A 19,650-nucleotide genomic window follows, 5' to 3' on the forward strand; every position below is an offset into this window, starting at 1 on the left:
GGATATGATTATGTCCATTTGGCTTGGTGCTGATGCCTACCGGGCTGGGTTTGGTAAGGATGGTGGGGCTAATGGGGGTCGGGGAAGGGGTCTGGCCCAGCCACAATCCAAGAACATGTGGGGTGGGAGAGCTCTGCCCATTTTCCAGCCAGAACCCGGATACCAGGCTCAGGCCGACACAAAACTGAAACGCCAGGCTGAAGTGGCTGAGACCCCTGTTTTAGTCCAGTCCACCTGGGCTGACCTCGCCCTCCCCTGGCTCGGTAGCACCCTTATCGATGGCACGGCGTCCTGGACTCGACCCTTTGTAAGGCCACTCAGACACCACTGCCCCTGGCCTGAACTTATGCCTCAAGTCTTCCTCAGCCCAGAGTACGCTCTGCCTATTCAGAAGGAAGAAGGTTCCTCACCAGAACACTGTTTTCCTGCCAGAGAACCATGTCCTCATTGGAGGATTGTGTCCCAACGGCAACCCATGGCCCCTCCGGAGAGCCGTGTCTCTTCAGGGAACGTGAAGTTAGGTGGCCAAACACGGGAGCGACCCACTCTCGTGATTTCTGGTGGCAAAGGCACACCCTTGGAAGGCAAGTTAGGGTTGCTTCCAAGGCCCAGGTCAGGGAGAAGCGGGCTGAGGGCTGTAACCGGGTCCCCTGTTTTCCCCAGATTGCAGTGTCCACGATGATCCCCTGCGGAGCGGTCGTGTCATTCGCCCAGTGCCTGATTCGGAGAAAAGTCGTCACGATGGATGGTCCCGAAGACTCCAAACTGTGCCGCTGCCTGTCCACCGTGGACCTCATCGCCCTGGGCGTGGGCAGCACGCTCGGGGCCGGCGTGTACGTGCTGGCCGGAGAAGTGGCCAAAGCAGACTCGGGCCCCAGCATCGTGGTGTCCTTCCTGATCGCTGCCCTGGCTTCAGTCATGGCTGGCCTCTGCTATGCGGAGTTTGGGGCCCGTGTGCCCAAGACCGGCTCGGCGTACCTGTACACCTACGTGACCGTGGGCGAGCTGTGGGCTTTCATCACGGGCTGGAACCTCATCTTGTCCTACGTGATAGGTATGCCAGAAGGGTGCACTCCACCAACCCCTGGACAAACCCTTCGCTGGTGGGCACCAACCGCCTCCAGAAGCAGACTCAGTAGCAATCCCAACATTCTGATTCCTTCCGAATCTCTGCCCGAGAAAAGGTGGTCCGTCAGTCAGCCGGCCAGGCGGGAATTCCGCCAGTCAGTTGCCAGTCAGTCAGGCCGGCAGCCAGTCAGTCACATGGGCAGTCGGCTAATGAATCAGTCAACGTGTCAGTCAGTCAGCTAATTAGTCAATGAGGCAGGCAGGTGGGCAGCTAATCAGTCAACAAGTCAGCCAGTCAAGCAAGCCATCAGACAACCAGTCAGGCAAGCCAGGAGCCAATGGTGTTTATTGAGGGCTCATTTCTCTGCGCAGAGCTGTACTAAGCAGGCTACCAGCGCATGGCTTGTTCCTGGTCCTGGACTTGAAAGAGACTACTACCCAGCTGGTCTTCATTTTAGTGGAGTCAAAATTTTGTTGAATTTTCCCATGGGTTCTCACCTGAAAAGAAAAGACAAACTTGGGGTCTAAGCTTTTCTCTCAGAGTGTCGTGGCTTGAGGGTGGGCAGAGCTGGGGATGGCAGTGGTGTGACAGAACCGGGGGCATACAGAGCTGGGGATGGCAGAACTGGGGAGCATGCAGAGCTGGGGATGTGGGCTGGGGGACTCAGTGTGTACTCCCTAAGTCAGAGTGTTGTGTGCAGGCACCTCTAGTGTGGCGAGAGCGTGGAGTGGCACCTTCGATGAACTTCTCAACAAGCAGATTGGCCAGTTTTTCCGAACATACTTCAGGATGAATTCCACCGGCCTGGCGGAGTATCCGGATTTCTTTGCAGTTTGCCTTATCCTGATTCTGGCAGGTAAAACACCACTACTCCACCGACTCTGCCCTATGACGATGCCTCCTGTGGGCATCGGTGACTGGGAGTCCCACTTTTGGGCTGAGGTTCCCAGTTCACCTCAGGAGTCTGGGGACCTCTTGGCAATGATGGGACATCGTAAATGTAGTTGCTGTACTAAACAGGAGTGCGAGGAGTCTCCTTTTGCCACCACCATCACCGCTCCCACCGTGTCGGCCTGGGGATTGGGGATTGGTGTTTCTGGCATGGCTAGAATCTGGGTCTCTTTAGTAATAATATTAATGATAATAATAATTGTATTTGTTAAGCACTTACTATGTGCCAAGCACTGTTGTAAGCACTGAGGTAGATACAATGTAGTCAGGTTGTCCTTCATGGGGCTCACAGTCTTAATCCCCATTTTACAGATGAGGTAACTGAGACACGGAGAAGTTAAGTGGCTTGCCCAAAGTCACACAGCTGACAAGTGGCAGAGTCAGGATTAGAACCCAAGAGCTCCAATTCCCAAGCCTGTGCTCTTTCCACTAAGCCACACTGAGGTTCTCTTTAACCTCGGGCAGGGTCCAGAGAGAAGAAGAGAATCACTCCTGCTTGGGGAAGCAAGAAAAATACAGTTCCTCTACTTCCATACAGTTAGACAGGCTGAGCATCAGAGTCGAAAAGCCAACGATGAGCTCTTGGTGGGTTCATTGCAGAGTTAATCCCAGAATGATGAGGTCACACATGTCAGCAGGCCCATAGCTGGCCCAGAGTTGACCCGAACGAGCCCATTACTGGCCCACTGAGGCTCTGGTCAGTTCTCCAGAGAAGCTGTGAGACTGAGGTGGCTCATCTCCTTTTTCTGCCCTATCTGTCTCCCATTCCAAATGAGACTCAAAGTTACATTTTATCTTGTTCTTGCAAATTTCACGCATTACAAATCCAATTTTACTTCACAATGACCAATGCCAAACCAAGAAACCATTACCAGTGTGGAACATTATGGGTTTAGGTAAGAATTTCAGGCCTGGGAAGTAGATTTTATTTTAATGGTATTTGTTAAGCACATGCTATGTGCCGGGCACTGTACTAAGAGCCTGGATCGATACAGGGCAATCAGATTGGACACAGTCCCTGTCCTTTATAGGGTTTACAGATTGGTTCCACTGCTGGAAGCTTAGCTGAATTGAGTACAGTTTGTATAATAATCAGCATAACTCTTCTGTGGATAATTCACTCCCCCACCTCAAGATTAAAATTAAGATTGCTAAATCTTTGAACATAATTGGGCAAACTATAATAATGTCATCTGTTAAGTGTTTACTATGTGCCGAGTTTACTATGGGGTAGAGACAAGTTAATCATGTGGGTCATAGTGCCTCTTCCACAAGGAGCTCCCAATCTAAGAGGGAGGGAGAACAGGTATTTTAACCCCAGTTTACAGATGAGGAAACTGAAGCCCAGAGAAGGTAAGTGACTTGCCCAAGGTCACCCAAGAGACAAGTGGCAGAGCCAGGATTAGAATCCAGGTCCTTTATCTAAGACCTTTGCTCTTAGGCCATGCTGTTTCTCAATGGAGAAATGAAACAGTCCTTCCCACTCAAGCCTGTCCCACCCCGTGCCGTGGGAAAATGGACTAGCCAGAAGTAGTGCAGTGGGACTATACTAGCAGGACCAAAGAACCTCCTAGAGTATCAGGAAGGGTGGGTGGGCAGGCCCAGAAGGAATCCTGAAAAACAGCTGGCTAAGAGGGCACAAAGACCCCCAGGGGTGTTTGGCACTGCAGCACTGTGCCATCAACATGCTATAGTCACATCTCATTGAGACGCAGCATGGCCTAGTGACTAGAGCCTGGGCCTGGGAGTCAGAAGGATCTGGGTTCTAATCCTGGCTCTACCACTTGTTTGCTCTGTCACCGTGGGCAACACTTTGCTTGTCTGTGCCTCAGGTACCTCATGTGAAAAATGGGGATTAAGACTGTCTGCCCCATGTGGGACAGGGACTATGTCCAACCTGATTAGTTTGTATCTACTGCACTGCTTAGTACAGTGCCTGGTACATAGTAAGCACTTAGCAAATACCACAACTATTATTATTATCATTATTATTATTATTATTACTATTATGTGCTGCATCCCTGCCTACTGACTTGCTCATTGCACTCGGTATCCCAGCCGGATTGCGAGGAGTAGGATGAAAGAGTGTGAGTGGTGCAGCTCCAGCCACTAGCCCTACCCTCCTTTCCTTTGCACAGGTTTTTGGTCCCAAAGTCTTTGTGACTGGGTCAGGGCTTGCCCATCATTTATAACAGGAGATTGCATCATCATTATCACCATCACCAGTGACAATCGTTGAGCCTATAGAATAAAGAATATTGCAAATATGTGAGATAACTTCCCCTGTAGAAAGAGTAGTGTTTGTTGAGTGCTGAACAAGAGGAACACTGTACTTCCCAAGTGCTTGGAGAGTACAATAGAAGAAGTCATCCAACCTTCAGCAACTTTCATAAACGTTAAATCATTAAAAGTAAGTTATTGCTCTTGCTCTTTCCTAGAGAAAATCGACCTTGGAAATAAGTTATAATAAATTAAGGAATTATTTGAATGTGAATTCACTTTGTCAAATCAGAATCGTAACTATCACTGTACCATTTTTGTTTTGTAAATTTGAGCATTCTGCATTCTGATATATGAATATATTTGTGTATGTGTGTGTATACATATACATCCACATATATAGAGAGAGAGAGACAGACAGAGACAGAGACAGAGAGGTGTGTATGTATCTATGTGTATGTGAACGTGATTTATGGCCAGTCTTTAATTTTTGTAAATGTGTGTGAGATATATATATATATATATATATATATATACACACATATATATATAAATATATATAGTTAGCATTCCAGTGTGCTAAAGTAAATTCACATTCAAATAAACACACACACACACACACACGTACACACTCATTGTCTCCAGCTTGCCAGAAACCAGGGCTATGCCAGTCCCTCTGTCATTCCCATTTTATCTTAGGGTACAAGTTGCCTCAGGAAGCTGCTCCCAGAAGAGGCCTCTACGGGGTCTCACTAGGGCTGACAAGAGCTGCATCTTCTTCTGAGTGAAGTCCTTCCAGGACCCCGTTGGCCAAAGGAGTATCGGTTGGGAGCTGAGTCCCACCTGACCCATACAGCTCTGCCGGGACCCCAGGGACCTGCGTCCAGCTGGATTACCACGCCTCCCTCCACATCACGCGGCCCCATCTTGGTCCCTGTCCCTATTAGCCCCTACTTTCATTCATTCATTCAATCGTATTTATTGAGCGCTTACTGTGGGCAGAGCACTGTACTAACCACTTGGGAGAGTACAGTTTTCTGCTGGGGAGAAGGCTCCCCCTGGAACCAGTCGGCTGAGGTTCCTCTCGCATCGACTTCCCCTGGTCACCAGAGGCCTTGAGAGAGTTCAGGAGACAGACTCAGTCCTGTGTGTTTGAAGCCCCATGCACTGCTGATGATGAGAGAAGTAGCGAGGCTCACTGGAAAGAGCACGGGCTTTGGAGTCAGAGGTCATGGGTTCGAGCCCCGGCTCTGCCACTTGTCAGCTGTGTGACTTTGGGCAAGTCACTTAACTTCTCGGTGCCTCAGTTACCTCATCTGTAAAATGGGGATTAAGACTGTGAGCCCCACGTGGGATAACCTGATTCCCCTGTGTCTACCCCAGCGCTTAGAGCAGTGCTTGGCACATAGTAAGCGCTTAACAAATACCAACATCATTATTATTATTATGAGAGTGGGTTGGTGGGTATGACTGAGCAAGGCAGAATGTTTCCGTGTGTATCGTGTGTATATGTGTGTGTGTATAGAAGCTTGTGTATGAAGAGGAGGCTCCTGTAGCTGAAAGCGGGCTGGCTTTCTGGGTCCATGTTCCCCTTCTGACAGCACAGCTAGGAAACCCTCCCCAGGGCCCGCAGTCAGAGAACATGGAGAAAGAACCTGTGAAAATGAAAGGAAATTTAAAAGGAGTAATCCGTCCCCACCGCAGGCGATGGGACCAAACTGTATCGGTCTTCCCGAAGAGGACGGCGCACTGAATTGGCCTTTCTTACCTAACTGCAGGCCTGTTGTCTTTTGGAGTCAAAGAGTCTGCCTGGGTGAACAAAGTCTTCACTGCGATTAATATTCTCGTCCTCCTCTTCGTTATGATTGCCGGCTTTGTGAAAGGCAACGTGGCCAACTGGAAAATCAGTGAAGATTTTCTGAAAAACATTTCATCAGCTGCAAGGTAGTTGTGCCCTTCGGGGGTGTTGTGTTCGTTCAATCAGTCAGTGGCATTTATTGAGTGCTTACTTTGCGCAGTGTACTACATGCTCAAGAGAGGACAGTACAATAGAGTTGGTAGACATGTTCCCTGCCCACGAGTCTAGAGCCATTTCCCACTTATTTCCTTCTGCTTACGGAAATGCCTCCCACAGGCTTTGTCTCCAGACATACTCCCCCAGATCCCATCCCTAGACAGACTCCCCTAGATCTCATCCCCTGGAGTCCTGGGGTGCAGGGCACGGCAGGCCCCTCCCCTTGTCCATGCAAGCTCCTAGAAGGAGGAGGGGACCACAGGGCACCATGGGGCAGGGAACGAGATCACTTTGCCCTCTACCCAGAGGAACAGGCCAGAATGTAATCCGGGCCCAAGAAAGCTCAGCCACCCCGAGGAGCTGAACTCCCCAAGAAAGTACAGGCCCTGACTCCCTGTGATCCAGAAAATAGCTGGGGGAAGGGGCCCAATCTCCTGCCTTTTCCCACATCCTCCCTGGTCCTGGGATGTTCCTTTTTCCAGAGAGCCCCCTTCAGAGAACGGGACCAGTCTTTATGGGGCTGGGGGCTTCATGCCCTACGGCTTTGCCGGGACCCTGGCGGGGGCAGCGACCTGCTTCTATGCCTTCGTGGGGTTTGACTGCATCGCAACCACCGGTAAGGAAAGACTCTCCACCTCGGGACTGGGGGTGGAGGGAGAGGGAGTGAAGGAGCTGAAGGTGAAGGGAGGGTGAAAGGCAGAGGGGTTGTTGTGGCTGGGGACGGGTGGTAGATGGGTGGAGAGGCAGAAGAGGGGTGGGTGCTAGTGGAGGGATTCCATGTGGGAGGAGCTGGATAAATAGGCTTGGGACTGAATATCGGTCTCACCTCTCAGTATCCCTTCAGCTTAAGCAATAGCATTGCGGTGGGGTGGGACTCTGGGAACAGCATGGGGGAGGAACTGGGGGGGGAGACTTTGGGGGCAAGTAGGGTGGGAGCAAGGAGGTACCGGGTGGTGGCAGTAGGGCATGGTGGCCCTCTGAATTTGGATTTGAATTTGAGGGGGAGAAGACGAGTGAAGGACTGGGCGGGCAGTTGGGTGGATGAAACCAAACCTACGGTGCTTCACCTCCCTCCCTCTGTAGGAGAGGAAGTCAGGAACCCCCAGAAAGCTATTCCCATCGGAATCGTGACTTCTCTGCTGGTCTGCTTTATGGCGTACTTTGGGGTTTCCGCGGCTTTGACCCTGATGATGCCGTATTACCTTCTTGACGAGAAAAGCCCCCTCCCTGTGGCATTTGAGTACGTCGGATGGGGGCCTGCCAAGTACGTGGTGGCCACAGGTTCGCTCTGCGCTCTATCCACCAGGTAAGGGGCCTTCCCCGGCCCGTGGGAAGGGGCACCTGGCCCCTGGGGGTGGGTCGGTTGGAGGGTTCAGACTGCTAGGTGATCGGGAAGGGAAGGAAGGAGTAGGGAGAGGCTCCCCACCTCCTCCCACCTACTCTGTGAGCAGGAGCAGCTTGGGGCCAGAACCCACTGGAAGTTCCAGCGGCGGGGGTGGGGGGGTCCAAGCAGATATGAGCGGGAACAAATTCAGTCCTTAGAGAATTTAAACTAGAACCCGGGGCCCATTTTGAATGGCCCCAGACCCTAGGGAGGGTAGTCCTGCAAGAGGCCTTGTCATCTCAGGCAGAAGCCCACAGATCCCCGAGGCAGGGTTGGAGTGGAGGCACCTGGGGGGAAGGGCTGGGCCAGCGGCCCGCCATCCTCTCCCCAGACCTCCCTCACCCCATCCCATTCCAGGCACCCTGGTGTCCCCAGCTGTTCCCCAGGGCAGGGGTGATGGAGGGGATGGGTCTGGGTCATTCATTTTCCATTTGGGGAATTGTTTAGTCTTTTCTACTCGAGAGCCTAAAGGTTTAGTACTCTCATTCTAAACAACTACACTCTTTACAGGGCAATTCCAGGGAAAGCACATGTCCTGCAGCAGCTCAGTCTGGTCATGTTCTAGAATAAATGAAGTAGCCTGCTCCATCTTTCAACATCTCCCATTTCATTTGAACAATTTTAGGTACCCAAGTTCAACTGGAGACATTCATTTTTCATTCTTCTCTTTTTAATATTGAAAATTCCTCAGTCATGTGAAACTTTGTTTCAGAATGACCTGTAGTCTTTTCAGATGTTCTTTACCGTGCTTTAGTATGGTCTGCTGAATCCATGACAGCAGTCCACAAATACATTCCTCACCGCTGGTTCATCAGGGTGCTCATACAGGCACGGAGAGGACTGCTTGTGATGGATGGCTCTAGGAATCATTCCCTTTGCCCAGGCCTGCCTACCTGCCTGCCCCAGCAGGCTGTGGAGGTCTCCCTGGAGCTGTAGAGAAGCAGCATGGCCTAATGGAAAGAGCACAGGCCTGGGAGTAAGAGGACCTGTCTCCACCAATTACTTGCTGTATAACCCTAGGCAAGTCACTTTTCTTTTTATTTTATGGGGTTAAGTGCTTACTATGTGCCAGGCACTTACTGTACTAAGCACTGGGGTAGATGCAAGCTAATCAGGTTGAACACGGTTATATCCCACATGCGGCTCACAGTTTTAATCCCCATTTTACAGATGAGGTAACTGAGGCACAGAGAAGTGGAGTGACTTGCCCAAGGACACACAGCAGACGAGTGGCGGAGCTGGGATTAGAACCCAGGACCTTCTGACTCCGAGGCCTATGCTCTATCCACTAGGCCATGCTGCTTCTCACTTCTTTAGCTCAGGGGAAAGACTGGGGAAGATTTTTTTTCTCTCATTTAAATGAATGACTTTTGCGTAGCCAATTATTTCCACCTCTTTGCTTGGAATTTCCCTCCATTCACCCTATACCTCCTTGCCTCTAATAATTGAGAGTTGATTGCATTTTAGGTCATACTTTATTCCTGAAGAACTGAAATTCATTCATTCATTCAATCGTATTTATCGATCGCTTACTATGTGCAGAGCACTCTACTAAGCGCTTGGAATGTACAGTTTGGCAACAGATAGAGACAATCCCTGCCCAACAACGGGCTCACAGTCTCCGACTATGCCTAGTTTCCTTACTCCTTAACAGGATCGTGGAGTATTGCCCAACAAATGTGGAGAAAAAATTGGAGAATTGCCCAACAAATGTTTCATAACGATTTATAAGTCCCCCAAAACCCTGGAGCTAGGGTAGATGCTAAGTGCTTAGTACAGTGCTTTGCACATAATAAGCGCTCCATATATACAATTGAATGAATGATGTGACGATCCTATCTCATTCCCCTGGTGGTGAGACACATTCAGCCCAATGCATAGCACTGTTTCCATCAAGCAATCAATCAACAGGGTAGACTGAGTAAGCACTTAGGAGAGAGTTCAATAGAGTTAGTAATCAATGATTCAATCATATTTATTCAGAGCTTACTATGTACAGGGCACCATACTAAACAACGTGGCTCAGTGGACAGAGCCCAGGCTTGGGAGTCAGAGGTCATGGGTTTGAATCCTGGCTCTGCCACTTGTCAGCTGTGTGACTGTGGGCAAGTCATTTAACTTCTCTGTACCTCAGTTACTCCATCTGTAAAATGGGGATTAGCTGTGAGCCTCACGTGGGTCAACCTGATTACTCCGTATCTACCCCAGCGCTTAGAACAGTGCTCTGCACTTAGTAAGCACTTAACAAATACCAACATTATTAAACAGAGTACACTATAACAGAATTGTAGACACGATTGGCAGACTTGGTCTCTGCCCTTAGAGAGCTTACAGCCCAGTGGGGGATTATCCCAAGTGGTTAGGAGGCATTGAAGAGTTACTACAGGGGAAATAGGGTGAGGAGATGAGAGCTTAGTTCAGGAAGGCCTCCTAGAGGAGATGAGATTTTAGAAGGGCCTTAAAGAGGAGGAAAGCAGTGATCTGGAGGATTGGATGGTCCCAACTGTAAAGTATGGTGCCTCTGATGGTCTCGTGACACCGAGTTGTGCTCAGTGATGCTGTGTCGCTCTCTTTCTCCCTTTCTTTCTCTCTCCTCTCTCCTCACTCACTGGAGGAATCCTGCTTGGATGTGTGTTTCCCATTCCGCCTGTGTTTGTTTTTACCCCACCTTCTTGGCTCCATCTTCCCGATGCCGTGGGTAATCTATGCCATGGTGGAGGTTGGGTTGCTTTTCCAATGTCTAACTCAAATTAATCCCAAAACGAAGACCTCGGTAATTGCCATTCTGTCATCCGCTGCTGTGGCAGATGAGCCACAGTTGATCTTCGAGGACACGGGAAAGGCCAAGTAGTGTTGGCTCTGGTTACTGAAACTTTTCCTCCCAGGAGACGGTGCATCTCTAGGTCCCTGCCACATCCCTCCATTCCCAGCTTGGAGGGGAACGGAGACACATGCACGTGTGTTCCGTGGGAAGTGATGCATGCAACAGCTTGTCACTGAACCATCCTTTTTCTGTTCCAGTCTCCTGGGCTCTATGTTCCCTCTGCCCCGCATTCTGTTTGCCATGGCCCGCGATGGCTTACTCTTCAGATTTCTGGCCAAAGTGAGTAAGAGGCAGACCCCAGTCGCTGCCACACTGACGGCAGGGCTCATCTCGGGTAAGCATTCCTCGGCTGAGGGCCTGCACGTTTTGGCATGTGTGTGGACGGTGGCGGAGATTGGGGCAGCCTGAGGACTCAGTGTGCTGGTGGCATGCACAATCACCGGGGGTGAGGGAGGGAGAGGCGGAGTCAACTCAACATCCCAGCACGTTTCAGTCTTCAGCGCTCTGAACCATCTGCGGGCTTTCTCTCCGTCTTCTCCTTGCCCTCTGTACGACTGATTTCATCGGCTCTGGGTTAAAAACTTCCTTTTTGTTGGCTCAGTCATTCAGTCATCATATTTATTGAGTGCTTACTGTGCGCAGAGCACTGTACTAAGCACTTGGGAGAGTACAATATAACAATAAACAGACTCATTCCCTGCCCACAGTGAGTCACAATTTAGAGGTCATCCTGGGAATCCAGGATCGGGAGTTGCTGGCAAAATTTTCCACACAAAATTGTACCCTGATATTTAGACCTGCTGAAGAAGAGTCTCGACCCAAGTGTGAATCCATTCTTTTCCAGTATTAATCATGAAAAATGGTCTAGGGCATAGAAACAAACAGCGATTGAAAATAACTGTGTTATCTGTTAAGCACTTACTCTGTGGCAAATATTGTGCTAAGCTCTGGGACATAGTACATATAGAGCAGACACAGTCCCTTAGCTCAGGATCCCCAGCAGGAGCGGATTGGACACCACATTTCCCTCACGTGTAGTTGCATAAGGGAAGTGATTAATCCAGGAGTAAGGGCAGGGGCAAGGGTAGGGACAGGCCCAGGTCCTGAAACAGTGGTTTGAATTCTTAGCAATAACAATCAGCAGCCAAGGAAGTCAGTGCTCCTTAGTGGGCCTGGGCTGTTCCAGCCCTTCTGGACTTCAGATAACTGGTTACTTCTCTCCCAACTCATGCCCCTCACTCTGCCCCACTGGAATGGATGTTTCTCCTTAGATTCAGTTGGTGTTGCTGCAGCAAGAGTTGGACCTGGTCCAGCCCCAGCCCCAGTTTCATCCAGCCCTGGCCCCAGCCTCAGTCCAGCCCAGCCCCTCCCCGTCCCCAACCCCTGCGCAACCCAGCCCAGCCCAGCCTCAGAACAAATACTGGCGAGCTGTAGCGCTGAAAGGAAGTCACAGTAAGCCACAAATAGCTGGAAATGCATTTTGGGTTGGAGAAAGGGCTGTGGCCCACCCTCCCCTCTCACCCATTGGTAACTGTCAAGTATTTTCATGCCAAGGGAAGTACACTCCAGGCTAAACCCAGTTTGCTGGCACACAGCCTCTCACCTTAGCCCAGCATAGCCCAGAACAGGAAATTGGTAGGTAAGAACCATCCAGCCAATCTTAGGCCTGGTGAGGCCTTGTGCTACCTTCGACCATACCCCAGGACCAGCTACCCTAAGGACGTCCCAGGAAGGGGGGCAGTTCCAGTGGGGCAGATCCAGGTCCCAGGAGGACAATTTCACAGGGAAAATTTCGGCCTGCCTGACTTCAGCTATTGCTGCTGTTAACAGCACCAGGCTGCTTAGAGGTCAGTGCTTAAAAGGGTGGCTGAAGAGGGAGTGTGTTCCCATAGGCATGGGTGAAGTCCATGAAGCTGCCCGGTCTGCCATCGGGAGCCCTGGTGGCCCTGGGCAGCCCTGGTGTTTCCCTAGAATTCTGTCACCATTACACAACAGCACCAACTGTAGGGCTTTTCAAGAGAACTGAGACCCTTCCAAGAGGAAACCTCACCACATAGAAAATCCTGGAAAGACTGCCCTTTTGTCCTGTGCCAACCTGGCCTCCTCAATGGGCAGAAACTCCCTGCTGCGGCTGCCCCTGTGTCTTGTGCCAACTTGGCCTCCTGTGGACGGAGCCTGCCGGCTGGGGTTGCCCCTGTGCCAATTTGGTCTCCTGTGGGCAGAGTCTGCCTGCTTGGGGTTGCCCACATCCTGTGCCAACCTAGCCTCCCGATGGGCAGAGCCTGCCTGCTGAGGCTGCCCCTGCATCCCTGAGTCAAACCGAAGGCTCACTCATACTTCAGAGAAGAAGATTCTTGAAAGTCTGCACCTGAGCAGATGTTTAGCCTCTGTTTCTAGAGCCTTACACAGAGGCTGAAACAAAGACCCCTTATCCCTCACCTTTCCAACCTTTCGTCCTCGCCTCCATGCCTAGCTCCAGGTGGCTACCCCTCCCATTGCCAGCCCTGGTTTTGGTACTGGGGCTGGAGCTGGTGCTGGTACTGGCAGAAAGCAAAATCCCCGAAGCTACTAGTGTCATTTCATTCATTCATTTCAATCGTATTTATTGAGCGCTTACTGTGTGCAGAGCACTGTACTCAGCACTTGAAATGTACAATTTCACAACAGATAGAGACAATTCCTGCCCAACAACGGGCTCACAGTCTAAACAGGGGAGATAGTCAACCAAACAAAACAAGTAGTCAGGCATCAATACTAGAGTGGGTAAAGCCAGATGATTTCAAGAGCAAGGCGATTTGCCCAAAGAGCCCCAGACAGGGATCCCAGTGAGTGTTCTCTGTTTGCCCCTTGTACCCCTCCTTGCCGGAGCAGTTTATGGCTGGACTTTCTTCTGGGGATGAACTGAGGAGGCCAAGAATTAGGCCAGGGGTTTCCTAGCTGGGGGCCCTGAGGGGAAAGGGGACTGGCCACCATTAAAGTGGCCCATTCTGCCCCGTCCCTTCACCCAGGAAAAATTTAGCTCTCAGGGCCTAAGAAGGCTGCCCTGGCAAGACTGTGCCCAGGCTTTATCGGCTCTAGGCCCACCATAGGCTGCCCCCCTTGCTCATGCTTGAGCAGCCCTGTCACACTGGGCCTATGCTGGCTAGCCCCTGAGGGGGCAAACTTTGCCCTCCTCTGATGGGTGGAACGAATCCTCCAGGATCCCGTGGAGGAGCTGGGGAGACAGGGGGACGTGATGGCCCTGAGAGACGGGGAACCAAAGACCGCTTGAAGATGCCTTCAGCACTGTCACCTGGTGAACTAAGGTGGGAGGGGAGCAGGGGTTCAAGCTGTAGATGGGGAAGGAGGAAGGTTTTCTCCATCCTCTGCTATAGAATGTCATGTTCCCAGTCCGGTCAGGCACTGTTGAAAGGCCATTCCCTGGTATCAGTGCCTTAGCCACTACTTGGGACTAGTCCTTCCTTGTAGACTCAGTCTCCCATGCCCGGTCCCTCCCTCTGGTCAAGACTGGCTTCCCCCAGAAGTACCCAAAAAGGACCAGAAATCGAGACTCAAAAATCTGCTCCATTCTACTGGGAGAACCTCCCTTAAAACCTACTCTTTAGACCCACCTTTAGACATTTATGAACATTTTATTTATAAAAATGTTGAACTATGATGAAGCCCAATAATTTTAAAGGAAGACTTTAAAGGAAGCTTCCATTTGACTGTTTTTTAAATAAACAACATAGCAAAATACTCTTCACATTCCTGTTCCCTTCCACACCCTACCCATCCCTACCTCGCCCTTTGAGATGAGAGCAAGAATCTAGCATGTTTACATGAATCTCTTGTAATGAGTTACTTTGGCAGCGGAACTATGCTCACCGCCTTCAATCCAAGGCACACTGCCTATAACTGCAGGCATGATGATCCAGGGCACACCGCCTATAACCACAGGGACGATCCAGAGCACTGCATATAACTGCAGGGATGACTCACAGCACCCAGCATATAACCACGGGGGCAATGCCAAACACACTGCCTGTAACCACAAGGGATATCCAGAATACACTGCTTAGAACCACAGGAGCAATCCAGAGCACACAACATATAACCAGAGGGGCAATCCAGAGCACACAGCACATATCCAACCACAGAAGCGAGCACCCTGTGGGGAAACAGACACAACATTTCCCATTTTAAAAGGCTAGCCATTTTGACTCCTAGTTGATGCTGGTGAAGACCCAGCCAATTACCCTCCAAAACAACACCCAAGTTACTGAAAAAACCTCTAGAATTCTTGCTAATTTGGGCTAAAGAGCAGAGGCCTGAGTTGGCTGGAAAAAATGCTAGCAAAGGCCCAGTCTCCCACTCCGGAGAGGATGTTGGCAGACTGGAAATGAACCTGTCTCCCTCTCTCAAGAGCAGTGTGAAATCAGAGTCTGACTGGGCCCTGAGTCTTTCAGACACCGTGATTTAGAACTGAAGTGGCCATATGCAAAAGTTTATTAGCATAGAGATCGTTTATCAAGTGTCAGGTGTGATTCGGGCCAGAGATCCTTGTTCAAATTTAGATTGTCAAATATATTCAAAATCCCCCAAACTCTTTTACCTGAATGCTAAATAGCCCACGAGAATCGCCTGTTCCTTTTCAAGCACTGAGTGCCTTCATTGGCCAGAAGGGTGTTCCAGTGGCTCTGCTGAGAGGGCAGGGATTGCATCTGCTGACTCTGTTGTACTGTACTTTCCCAAGCTCTTAGTAAAGTGCTCTGCACACAGGAAGTGCTCAATAAATGTCATCTGTGGATTGATTGATTGAGAGACAGCCCTAGCTCTTGGCCTTCACCAGCCTTCTTCAGCATGGCTCTTGAGCCAATCCCATGAGAAAGCTCAGTGGACACTTTGAAAACATCCAAAACAATGGGGCTTGGACTGGAATTTTCTGAACTAACAGGTTCATTCCAAATTCCCCTTAGCACACTGCATCTCCCCAGAGCCTGGAGGCCAAGAAAGGTCATCATCCCTCCCCGGGACCCTGAGTCTTTGCCAGATTTCAAGCTGGTGTTTCTACAGAAACATCTGGCTCAGCAAATCCAGACCCCATCGAGACCTGAGGAATCTGAAACTGCCCCAGCCTGGCCCGTAAGCATCCCTCACTCCCACCATCTTTCCGTTCCCTAGCTGTGATGGCGTTTCTCTTCGACCTGAAGGCTCTGGTGGACATGATGTCCATAGGGACACTGCTGGCTTACTCTCTCGTCGCTGCCTGCGTGCTCATCCTCAGGTGAGACCAGCATGCCCAGAAATGCCTTGACCTAGCCCAGATCTCCCCTGGTTAGCTAGGCTACTCCCTGACTGCTCCCTAGGCTGTTCCCCAAGCTGCTGCCCTGACTGCTCCCTGGCCTGCTCTCCTGACTGCTCCCTAGGTTGCTCCCTGGGCTTCTCCTCTGAGTGTTCCCCGAGCTGCCCCCCCAGTTGCTCCCTAGGCTTCACTCCCCACACACCATCCATCCTGCCCATCTCCAACATCAGTGTTCACGTAAGTCAGTGATTGCAGCCCTGCCATCTGGACTAGTGACCCCCCCGGGAAACTCCAGCCCCAAGTCTAGCACCCTGGCTTCCCTTTCTGTGTCTGTCCGTCTGTCCATCTGCCCATTCGAGTGCCTGGCTGTCTGCTCGCGGGTAAAGCTGAGAACTTCTCTCTGGCCAGGTACCAGCCTGGCTTCCAGAGCTACGAGCAGCCCAAATACTCTCCAGAGAAGGAAGCCCTAGCGGCGGCCAAGCCCGCGACCAAAAGTGAATCTCAGCTCAGCATGCTTCAGGGAAACGGCTTCAGTCTGCAGTCACTCTTCAACCCATCCGTCTTCCCCACCACACAGTCTGCCTCTGCGGTCAGCTTTCTGGTGGGGCTGCTGGGTAAGCCCATCCCCCACCACTTGCCCCCAATGGTTAAGGGAGCCTCTCCCCTACCTCCTACCCACTCCGGGGAACAGTAGAGTCAGAGGCTGGAACTGGTGTACCCTGGGCAGCCAGTAAAACAGGAAGGGAGCAAAAAGCCTGAGCCTTGAGCTACACACTATTCACGACTGAGGCCCAAGAGAAGCAGCGTGGCTCAGTGGAAAAAGCACGGGCTTGAGAGTCAGGGGTCATGGGTTCTAATCCCGGCTATGCCGCTTAACAGCTGTGTGACGTTGGGCAAGTCATTTAACTTCTCTGTGTCTCAGTTCCCTCATCTGTAAAATGGAGATGAAGTCTGTGAGCCCTACGTAGGACAATCTGATTACCTTGTATCTACCCCAGTGCTTAGAACAGTGTTTGGCACATAGTAAGCGCTTAACAAATACCAAATACTCAAGGCCCATTCAGCCTGGGGCTCTCTCTCCAACAATAGGACCAGGATTCTTGGTGGGACCATGTGCTGGTCACCCTCCTGGACACCACCCATCATAGTCAGGACTGGGACTCCCTGACCAGGACTGCTTTATCTAAGTCCTCTGCCCTCCACTTTTCCTTTCCAAGCCTAGGGATGTGTGCTCCTACTGTTGACATTTATTAAGCACCCACTAAGTGTTTTCTCCCTGCTCTATTCCCAGGGCCCCTGGAATTCCATCCCAGAGGGTCCTCAAAGAACAAGCCCTGGTGGTGAAGTAGCCCCCGGTGCCTTCTTGCCCTTCTCTTTTATTTTTGGGGGTGTCAAAGAGCAGACCCAGGGAGGGAATGGAGGATCATTCAATCCATCTAATTTATTGAGCATTTATTAAGTGCAGAGCACCGTTCCAAGAGCTTGGGAGAGTACAATATAACAGAGTTGGTAGACACATTCCCTGCCCATAATGAGTTTACAGTCTAGAGGAGGACCCCTTGGCCCTGAATAACCATCTACTAGTCAATCAGTCAGTCATATTTATTGAGCACTTAATATGTACAGAGCATTATACTAAGCGCTTGGGAGAGTACAATATAACAATAAACAGACACACTATCTGCTCACAATGAACTTCAAAACTGAGAGTGGACCAGGGGAATATGGGGACAGAAAATGGGGTCCCAGACGGAACTGGAACACAGCAGGGAGTCTTGGAAAAAGACAAGGGTTTCTTGTTTCCGGTGTGGTTATCACCATGGTGCTTACTGAGCTCTGACTCTGTGCTAAACCTTAGGGGGCAGATGCGAGATTATCATTTGGGACCCAGTCCCTGACCCACGTGGAGCTCACGGTCCAAGAAGAAAGGAGAGCAGAAACTTTATCTCTATTTTACAGAGGAAGAAATAAGACCCTGAGAGGTGAAGCGACTGGCCCAAGGCCATCCCACAGGCCAGTGGCAGAGCTGGGACCAGGATTGGGACTAGGGTCTCCCAACCCCCACTCTCTCTCCACCAGGCCCTGCTGCCTCTTAGCACACTGGTCACCAACAGAAGCCTGTCTGAGCGCCACACTATCCATCAAGATAACTGCAAACCGTCTTTTCTCCTTGCAGCTTTTCTGGTGTTAGGCCTCAGTATTCTGACCACCTACGGGGTCCAAGCAATTGGCAACTTGGAGGCCTGGAGCCTGGCCCTGCTGGTCATGCTGATCGTTCTCTGCACTGCCATTGTCCTCATCATCTGGAGACAGCCCCAGAACCAGCACAAAGTGGCCTTCATGGTAAGTGTGCCCGCGTGCCTCCCCGGCAGACCAGGAGCTGTCCAGTTAGCAGCCGATGTAGCACCGAGCCCCTCCTGCCCCCCAACACACCCACCCCCTGCTCTGTCAGCCTGCCTGGGCTCTCCCATATCCCTGAAGCCTCCCAGCTCCACAGGGAGGTAGACAAGAGGGGTCGGGGGGCAGAAAAGTCTGTGGCCCTTCTGTCCACCAGGGAAGCAGCTTAGTGCCTTGGATCCTGGTGTGGACTCGGGCCCAGCAGGCGGGGCTGACTGAGGCAGGCTTCACTGTCGTTAGTCAGGATTGAGGCTGGATGCGCTCTGGGCAGGTTGGGACCCAGCAGTGATTGAGCATGCTGTCTGTGCCAAGTCCTGAGCTGAGAGAGGACCAATCTGACACGGTCCATATCCCATTTCTTCCCCAAATGGGCCCAACGGAAGTGAGGGGGACAGCCCAGGTGGGGTATGAGACGAAGCGCTTTTTCACGGCCAGCACGTTTGCCCGCAGGTGCCGTTCCTGCCTTTCCTGCCGGCGTCCAGCATCTTGGTGAACATTTACCTGATGGTACAGCTGAGTGCCGACACCTGGGTCCGGTTCAGCATATGGATGGCTCTCGGTAGGCCGTGCCGGGGTGGGAGCCCCTGGGTGGATGGGGAGGGGTCCCAGGAGAAAGGTTCCCCAGCTTCCATCGGAATAAAGCCTGATTTCTGCCTCCTTGAGGCTAGGGGGACTGGCTCCCCTGGCCCCACACCCCAGCCAAGCACGCAATCAATCAGTGGTATATATTGAGCACTTAGTTTGTGCAGAACATGGTACTGAGTGCTTGGAAAAGCACAGTACAGTTCCTTATGAGCTTCTAATGTGTCTGCTAATTCTGTTGTATTGTACTCTTAGAACAGTGCTCCGAACATAGCAAGTGCTCAATAAATTGCACTGATTGGTGGCATACAGTTAGTTGGTAGGCACTATGCCTGCCCTCAAGATGCATATAGACCACAGACTGACTTTATAATAAATTACCATTAAGGGCAGCAACTTAGTATAAGATGTACGTAAGTACTGTGGGGGTGGGGATTTGGAGAGGTACCTAAGTGCTTAGGCAGTAGGCAAGAAAAGTAAGGTAGGGGGATGACAACTTAGTCTGGGAAGCCTTCCTGGAAGAGATTAGTCAATCAAGATATGATTTCAGTAGATCTTTGAAGATGGAGAGAATGGTGGTCTGTTGGATATATATGGGAAGGAAGTGCCAGGCTGGAGGGTGGATGTGAGCAAGGGGTCGACAGTGAGGCAGATGAGATCAAGGCACAGGGAATACGTTGGTGTTCGAGAAGAAAAGTGAGGGGCCTGGGTTGTAGTGGGAGAGGAGAGAAGATAAGTAAAGGGGAGGGAGCCGATGGTGAGGGGTTTCTGTTTGATGGGGAAGTGGATGGGCAACCACTGGAGGCCCTTAAGGACTGGGGAGATGGAGACAGAACGATTTTTTAAAAAATGATCCAGGCAGCGGAAGGACGTGTGGACTTCAAAGCACTCATTCACTTCACCCGCTCCTATCTAGTCTCCCTGA

General features: G+C 51.0%; 1 protein-coding gene across 3 annotated transcripts in view; it reads left to right on the plus strand.

Annotated features, from left to right (window-relative positions):
- SLC7A2 (solute carrier family 7 member 2) overlaps window positions 1–19,650 on the plus strand; it is a 62,407-nt gene that overhangs the window by 37,827 nt on the left and 4,930 nt on the right. For all 3 annotated transcript variants that reach the window (XM_029076724.2, XM_029076723.2, XM_029076722.2), the window contains exons 2-11: window positions 664–1,054; window positions 1,770–1,925; window positions 6,019–6,184; window positions 6,737–6,870; window positions 7,338–7,560; window positions 10,660–10,796; window positions 15,626–15,728; window positions 16,155–16,360; window positions 17,923–18,089; window positions 18,594–18,702. In XM_029076724.2, coding sequence (XP_028932557.1) covers window positions 679–1,054; window positions 1,770–1,925; window positions 6,019–6,184; window positions 6,737–6,870; window positions 7,338–7,560; window positions 10,660–10,796; window positions 15,626–15,728; window positions 16,155–16,360; window positions 17,923–18,089; window positions 18,594–18,702 — 1,777 coding nt within the window. In that variant the 5' untranslated portion in view covers window positions 664–678. The remainder of the gene's footprint in view (window positions 1–663; window positions 1,055–1,769; window positions 1,926–6,018; window positions 6,185–6,736; window positions 6,871–7,337; window positions 7,561–10,659; window positions 10,797–15,625; window positions 15,729–16,154; window positions 16,361–17,922; window positions 18,090–18,593; window positions 18,703–19,650) is intronic.

The sequence above is a fragment of the Ornithorhynchus anatinus genome, chromosome 12, assembly GCF_004115215.2.
Source record: "Ornithorhynchus anatinus isolate Pmale09 chromosome 12, mOrnAna1.pri.v4, whole genome shotgun sequence".
Taxonomy (NCBI): domain Eukaryota; kingdom Metazoa; phylum Chordata; class Mammalia; order Monotremata; family Ornithorhynchidae; genus Ornithorhynchus; species Ornithorhynchus anatinus.